The sequence below is a fragment of the Ruditapes philippinarum genome, unplaced genomic scaffold, assembly GCF_026571515.1.
Source record: "Ruditapes philippinarum isolate M1 unplaced genomic scaffold, ASM2657151v2 ctg20727_1_1_1_1, whole genome shotgun sequence".
In the NCBI taxonomy this organism is placed as follows: domain Eukaryota; kingdom Metazoa; phylum Mollusca; class Bivalvia; order Venerida; family Veneridae; genus Ruditapes; species Ruditapes philippinarum.
In genome coordinates, this window is record NW_026854147.1 from 5,376 (window position 1) to 13,284 (window position 7,909).

The window sequence follows — 7,909 nt, forward strand, 5'->3', positions numbered from 1 at the left end:
TGCGGAATAGCGTCGGTTAATCAGTTCGTTCGATTTACCTGGTTAGTAGCACTGGGTGTTTCAAGCTGATTTACTCAAAATTTGAAAAATACTACCATCTCATTGAACAAAAATAAACCACTTAGCTTCCAGATGTTTAAGGGTTATAATTTAATAATTAATTACATTGCGCAAATATATATTTAAATTGAACGACCGAATAATGTAAACGTTAGGATCGTGTATTAAGACAGATGGTGTAAATCAGCCACCATAGAACGGTTTATTTATAACGAAACTAGGTTAATTTATAACCCGTTTTTTAGGAATTGAAAAAGAAAGTTAACACACTATCTTAACGACCGCTTTGTTGACTTGGATTAATATTCATCAATTTTATTACAGGTAAGTTTCTCATTTAAGTTCTAAGCTTTTTTGATGCTAGTGTGTTTAATTAAAGTGACGTTATGTTTTTTTCATTCTCAAGTTGACCTATATTGACTATATATTTCAATAGATTGTCTTTTATTATGTTTTTTGACATTGAAAATGTTAAGGATAAAATATAAATCTGCTTAATTAATGCACTGGGTTCTTTAAAAATTCAACTTAAATAAAACTTGCATAATTCTGCAAGATTATTATTTTTTTATAAATTCAAATTACTCATTCTCCTGTATGGCGTGATTTTTATGCCCCCCTTCGAAGAACAGGGGGTACATTGTTTTGCTAATGTCGGTCTGTCTGTCTGTCGGTCCGACGGTCTGTCCGTCGGTAGACCACATGGTTTCCGCTGATTATCTTAAAAAGTGTTTATCACAAGGTCTTCATATTTCACATAGTGATTGTTCATAACTAGTAGATGACCCCTATTGATTTAAGGGTTACAAGGTCAAAGGTCAAGGTCACAGGGACCTTAAATGTCAAAATGGTTTCCGCTGATTATCTTGAAAAGTATTTATCACAAAGTCTTCATATTTCACATAGTGATTGGTCATAACTAGTAGATGACCCCTATTGATTTTGATGTTACTAGGTCAAAGGTCAAGGTCACAGGGACCTTAAATGTCAAAATGGTTTCCGCTGATTATCTTGAAAAGTATGTATCACAAAGTCTTCATATTTCACATAGTGATTGGTCATCACTAGTAGATGACCCCTATTGATTTTGGGGTCACTAGGTCAAAGGTCAAGGTCACAGGGACCTTAAATGTCAAAATGGTTTTCGCTGATTATCTTGAAAAGTATGTATCACAAAGTCTTCATATTTCACACAGTGATTGGTCATAACTAGTAGATGACTTCTATTGATTTTGGGGTCACTAGGTCAAAGGTCAAGGTCACAGGGGCTTTAAATGTCAAAATGGTTTCCGCTGATTATCTTGAAAAGTATGTATCACAAAGTCTTCATATTTCACATAGTGATTGGTCATCACTTGTAGATGACCCCTATTGATTTTGGGGTTACTAGGTCAAAGGTCAAGGTCACAGGGGCCTTAAATGTCAAAAGGGTTTCCGCTGATCATCTTGAAAAGTATGTATCACAAAGTCTTCATATTTCACATAGTGATTGGTCATCACTAGTAGATGACCCCTATTGATTTTGGGGTCACTAGGTCAAAGGTCAAGGTCACAGGGACCTTAAAATGTCAAAATGGTTTCCGCTGATTATCTTGAAAAGTATTTGTCACAAAGTCTTCATATTTCACATAGTGATTGGTCATAACTAGTAGATGACACCTATTTATTTTGGGGTCACTAGGTCAAAGGTCAAGGTCACAGGGGCCTTACATGTCAAAAGGGTTTCCGCTGATTATCTTGAAAAGTATGTATCACAAAGTCTTCATATTTCACCTAGTTATTGGTCATAAGTAGTAGATGACCTCTAACGATTTGGGGGTCATTAGGTCAAAGGTCAATGTCACATGGGCCTTAAATGTCCAAATGGTTTCTGTTGATTTTTTCATAATTGAACACTTACATGTACCCATTTTTGGCAAGTTTCTGTCTAATAAAATTACCAATTATGTGAGTCAATTGCTAGAAAGGGGGGTATATGTGTCGTTCGACATTCTTGTTTAACCTCGTCCTGTATGAGTGTATTAGTGCATTAGCATATTAATAATTTAGATAGCATTTATCCTGTCCAAACTGTGTAATATGTGTGTTAAATTGTTCTCATTATTATACAAATTTATATATATGTGTTTTGTTAATCACTTTGGAATAATCGTTCATTATATTGTTAATCTATCATAACCTTATCCAAAAAAGTATGCCTTGGTTTTGAATAAAATCTTGAAATCTTGAAATTTTGACAAATTTGTGACATCGACTACGACCCAGACCTTTCTGTTTTCAGAATATATTTACAGTGTTATTAACTGTTGTATACATTATTTTGTTTTTTTACCATAAAACGTTTTATGCCGCTTCTTAACAATTTCTTCTTTCATCTGTTGGGAATTAAAGTTATGGATCAGACTTAGACCTACAAATAAGACATTGTTTTGTGATAAACATAATATGTTTTTGTGGGCAAAGCTACGAATTCTTACCAAAATCATTGAGAACCCTATATAAAAAGTGTCGCAAGAATTTCTGTTGAACGGTTAGAACTTAAAAAACGTGTTTATGCTTTAAATCAAAGTTGAATTCCTATCACATCATTTTCGTCTTGATTTACCACACAGTCAGCAAGTATATGATTAGTTGCAAACTTGTAAATAGGTATTTTACAGTTCTATTGACGTCAAGGCTTGATATGCATTACCATTCTTATTTCCGTAGGTGAAATAAATGAAAATGAAATCAAGGTGTTTCTGGAAGACGGATAAACTTACCAAAAATGAGTGTCTTACTGCAGAACAAGACGACAGTGTCCAAATCCCACAGCCGTCGGAAACTCTTATCGTTCAAGTAGACGACGGAAAAGTTCCAGTAAATCCGTCAGACACTTTGATGTCTAAAAAGTATCAGAGTCTTTTGAGTCAGGTGAAAGGTTTAAAAGCATGGACTAAGTTTCTGTCATGCGTGAACATATTATTTATGTGTACTCTTGTTTTCACCATCGTCCGAGAACACTTGGCATATGATAAGAGAAAAGCAGACAACGACCTGTCCTTGAACATGCAAACGATAAGTCAGGATGACAAGACTTTTCTGCAAAATCTTCTCTCAAAAGATTCCGGAAAAATCGTGAAAGAACACATTTTCTGCACTGCATGCGAATCTGTTCGTGGTATGGAGCATCTATTCTTTGAAACGATTGAAACAAACAAATGCTGCTTGAAAGACATCTCAAACCTGATTCAGCTTATAAGTTTAACAAATATGAAGGTATTTATAGACTTTGTTTCATTTATGCATGTTCGTCCTACTGTTTACGATAAAATTTCACTATCACGATTGACAGAGGAGTTATCGCAATTACAGTTGTTTGTATGTGTGATTTTGAAGGTCATGTACATTAATATTAATTAGATATGCACATTGCGTAAAATGTAATCCCTGAAAAGTGTTCCATTGATTTCTAGTTGTTTAAACATTTTCATAAGTGAGCGAACGAAACTTTTTATTTAAGGTTGAATTTAACTTTAAAATAATAGACTGCATTGAGCGATACCATTGACAAATTTTCAGCAAAATAATATTTCAACGTTATTAAAGAAATCGAAAGCGAAATTAAAGAAATCGAAAGCGTATAGAATAAAGACATTTGTTTAGTTATGATATAAAGATTGTAACTGATTACTAATCTGACTATTTAAAAAAACTGGTATGTTGCAGCAATTTAACACTTTTGAATATACTTATATTTTAGACCTTGAATGAGTTCTCATCTGACATTAAAGGTTTGGCGTCAAGTAAGTAATATATTTTGTTATCATTTATTTTCTTGCGTGACCAAAACAATCTTACAATCGCTGTCATTTCATAAATATAGTTATAAAAACCCGCCATTGAATATGCTACTAAGCTCATTTCTGGCCAGGTTTTTATAAAACATATTTATGAAATAACAACACATTGCATATACTTTATATAAAGCATTTCTACAATTCCTCCAGGTATTGCTGACGTAAGAGAAGACACAGATGCTTTAAGTAAAGAAATATTTAACTCCAATGAAACTGATAATGCGGTCGCAACCACCAATGGATCCACCCCGAAGGAGAACATCATGTGGGCAATGATTATGAAAAATAACAAAATATTGAACCTAATACTGAACAGAAGACGTTCAGTTATATATTTAGTTGGAACAGGTATACAATAATTGCTTATACTCTCATACATGTACACAGTTCTGTATGTTTTTTTTCATTTTTGTGTTTGTTTGTAACATTATGCTTCACTGAATCTAAGAAAAGTAAGTAACTAATAGTGAAATATACCTACCAAAGACATGCATGCACATGCTATGTCATGAAAAGGAAAATTATCAAACCAAAGATTCGTAAATTTCATTATTATACAATGTTGGTTTGATTTTTATAGTAATACATATATTATCAGTTCAATGTAAACAAACGCTTTCCTTTAGCTTTCGATGTTTAGTCTCCTTCTTCAGAAAATACGGCGTTTTTAAAATAACAAATGACAAATGTCGCAATGTTATGTTATGATAATTGAATTATTCCTTTCACATGTGTTCAAACAGACTGTTGAAAACACAGAGATAAACAATCATGGTCTTAGAATATATTGCTTTCTATCTTTCAAAAGCTGGTATAGTTGAGGCACACAATATATATGCTCTAGCTTTTATTTATGTATAACCTTTAAACATAATAGACTGTACACTTAATATTTAGTTTCAACTCTCATTAATAGTTATGATCTTCAAGACTTGCCGAGGTATTGTCCAAATGATTTAAAATGTGTAATATTAAACATTTGTTTTCTCTTTATTTAAGCTTTAGACGATGGCATATATTGGTCAGTGGAGACGGCAACTGGCGATTTATCGTATGAAGAAAATAGTATTCATGTAAACAGCGGTGGACAATATATGATAAATTGCAACATCCACTTCTCAAAGAACGTCTGCGACGGAACAGAGTAATGTTTAGTTTTGTCACTTTAGAATTATTGAATATGTTTGTATTTAAAAAAAATTGAAATTGAAATATTATAATGTGAACATGAGAGACAAGATTTCTAATAAGTATTATAATAATGGCATACAAGATGTTGTATAAATTTTATCAATGCAGTTGGTATTATCATTTCAAGTATAAATTTTGTTGATATTCATTTTCAATTACAATATAAAATCACCACAAAATAAGAGTCTTTACATTTATTTTAGAAACATCGGTTATACCATGAACCAAGAATATCGACCTAATGAAGTGCTACCTCTGGCTCGTACTCGAACTGTTTGTCCAACCGGAAGAAGTATAGACGAGGACCTACAATTACAAACCATTCTTCAAGTCGGACTGGGACAACGATTGACTCTGAAGCTTGAATATGACAAATCCTTACAGTCTATGATATCGAAATCAAATCGAAATCATTATATTATCATGTATGAATTATAAGATAATAATAACTCGACCACATAAATGTGGAGGGGGTAGGCTATACTGGATTCACTGCGTTTTTCTTCAAACGTGGCTCTAATTTAATGTTCACCTTCAAAACTAATTATTAATACACCTTCAATACTGTACTGTACCATAATGAATACCGGGCTATAAGTTTTTTCTTTAGCGGCTGTAGTTAAAGGATAGTAATTCAATATAATTTTATCTAAAATATAATAATTAAACCGTATTGATTGGTATAAAAATAATATTTCGATCTGATGTTCATATCTATGGCTGTTGCAAAGACAATTTTCTTTTTAGAAATAAAATTTTGAAATTACTGCCAATGTTCAATATACAAATGTACCAAACAAGCTATTGTGCTATCCGGTTGGCACCGTGGGGATACCCACGGTCGAACCATTAACAGTTATTAATTTTATTATTAAGTTACATGTTTATCAACCGTGGGTAAACCAACGATGTCCTGTTGATTGCTCTTGACCATTAAGCACATATTATGATATTTTCCCGCACAATATATGCTACACACTGAAATACTAATATCACATAGTATTATGCCATTAAACATAATCTTTAAATCATTTAACTTTAACATTTCTGAGAGAGATAAAATGTAAAATCACTCTACTGAAAACATGTAAAAGACTTACCAATAACAATTACAGCTCGATAAGGATAATAATAGAGTGACTCGACGGTCAGGTTCGCTTTTACGAAGTAACACCCTATCATATTATACAAGTTATCTCTAGTGAATCAGCTTAGTGACATTTCTTACAAATATCGAAATATATACAAACTGTCGACGTTACGCAGTTGGTAAGGATGTTATCTGTTAAAATTCTGCTCAAGATGTAACGGTCTTAGCCGTACATTTTTCGCACAATTGAAATTCTTGTATTTTTTTGTTTGTTTTTGTATGCCTGTATATTTTTAATATATATATTTAATATGTTTTTTATTCATGTTGACTGTATATATTAACTTGTTAAATTGTCATATTTCTCATTTTACTTATTAATTTTAGTTTAGTTGGCGCTCTGTGTACAACGTGCTACACTGGGCAAGTATTCATTGTAACCGGTATACCTTATATCATTGAATAGTTAGACAGTATGACAATATAAGAAATCTTCTTATGTATGATTAAAAGAAAAAAAAACAAAAAGAAAAAAAAAGAGAGACATTTTTCTAAGCTCGAACTCGTGTTGAGGTGTACATAGTATTCTATTCTTTATGTTTTACCTTTTTAGTCCATTGTTGAACTCAAAAAAAAAAGGAACGTCACTCTCGCATGATCATAGACAAACAGTACTTTTCTTATACTTAAGTTATTGATATAAGTGACGCTTCTTCACTCGACGGTTTTATAATGGCTAAAATCTTTAATAAAGACATCTGTATCACTTTTGATCAATTTTTATTCATGTACCAGCTTTATTCATAACATAAATATTTGTTTCTACGTGTTATAATGTTTTGCTGCTAAACGCCATATTGCGTATTTCGCGCGTTTCACACATGTTCCTTCACGACGTCGCTTCTGCTAATAACTATTGAATGATCGGGTGGCTTGTTTGTTGATTTTATGATGGCATTCAGCTTTTACAAATCTAAAAATGTTAATTATTATGCAGTTTGATAACAGTATGTTCCAAATATGTATATGTTTTAATGTGTAACCATCTGTAGATAAAATTTTTGTTATTATTATTATTATCATCATTATCATTATGCAGGTGAGTCGATTGACAATACAGCCTGGCCACCATCATTTTAAATGATGGCAGGTTTCGATGCTACCCATTGGCAGTTTCTTTGATAATTAATACTAAATGTTACCTTTGTTACTGTTTATTATATGAATAATGATATACTTGCTTACGTTAAAAACTTTAGGAAAGTCGGTTGTTATTTTGTGCTTGCTTGATGTAATTTATAGACAGGATCTTCTTCCATAAGCAAAGCAGGAAAGTTGCCATGTGACCTTTATAGTGTCAATGTGATTTGAAATAAAATAAAACAACAACAACAACAACTAAAATACCCTTAAATACATATATTAAATATCGCTTAACTCGTTTTAGAAAGGTAGGCACATTCCCAGATAGTGTCATTATAATTATGTTCGCAAGATTTTATAATATTTTATATTTGTTATGATATTTGTCTAGTTATTTGTGTATACAACACTAATATAACATATAAGATTGTCACACGTGCATGTTTTAGAAGAAATTACTCTTATTCAGATGTAATTTACACATATTTTTCTTTCCGTGTTGCAACCTTAATAAATAAATAAAATTTATGTATCTTTATGTGTTTTAATGAATACCTACTAGTCATACGACAAAATGTAAGAAAAA

The 7,909-nt window shown here is 31.9% G+C and overlaps 1 protein-coding gene across 1 annotated transcript; it reads left to right on the plus strand.

The window, feature by feature from the left end:
* Positions 1–250: 250 nt before the first annotated feature.
* Positions 251–7,851, plus strand: LOC132739108 (uncharacterized). Its single transcript, XM_060726757.1, has 6 exons — positions 251–384; positions 2,770–3,318; positions 3,803–3,845; positions 4,050–4,247; positions 4,899–5,043; positions 5,294–7,851. Exons 2-6 carry the CDS (start codon positions 2,779–2,781, stop codon positions 5,526–5,528), a joined length of 1,161 nt encoding a protein of 386 aa, XP_060582740.1. The 5' UTR covers positions 251–384; positions 2,770–2,778; the 3' UTR covers positions 5,529–7,851.
* Positions 7,852–7,909: the final 58 nt, after the last annotated feature.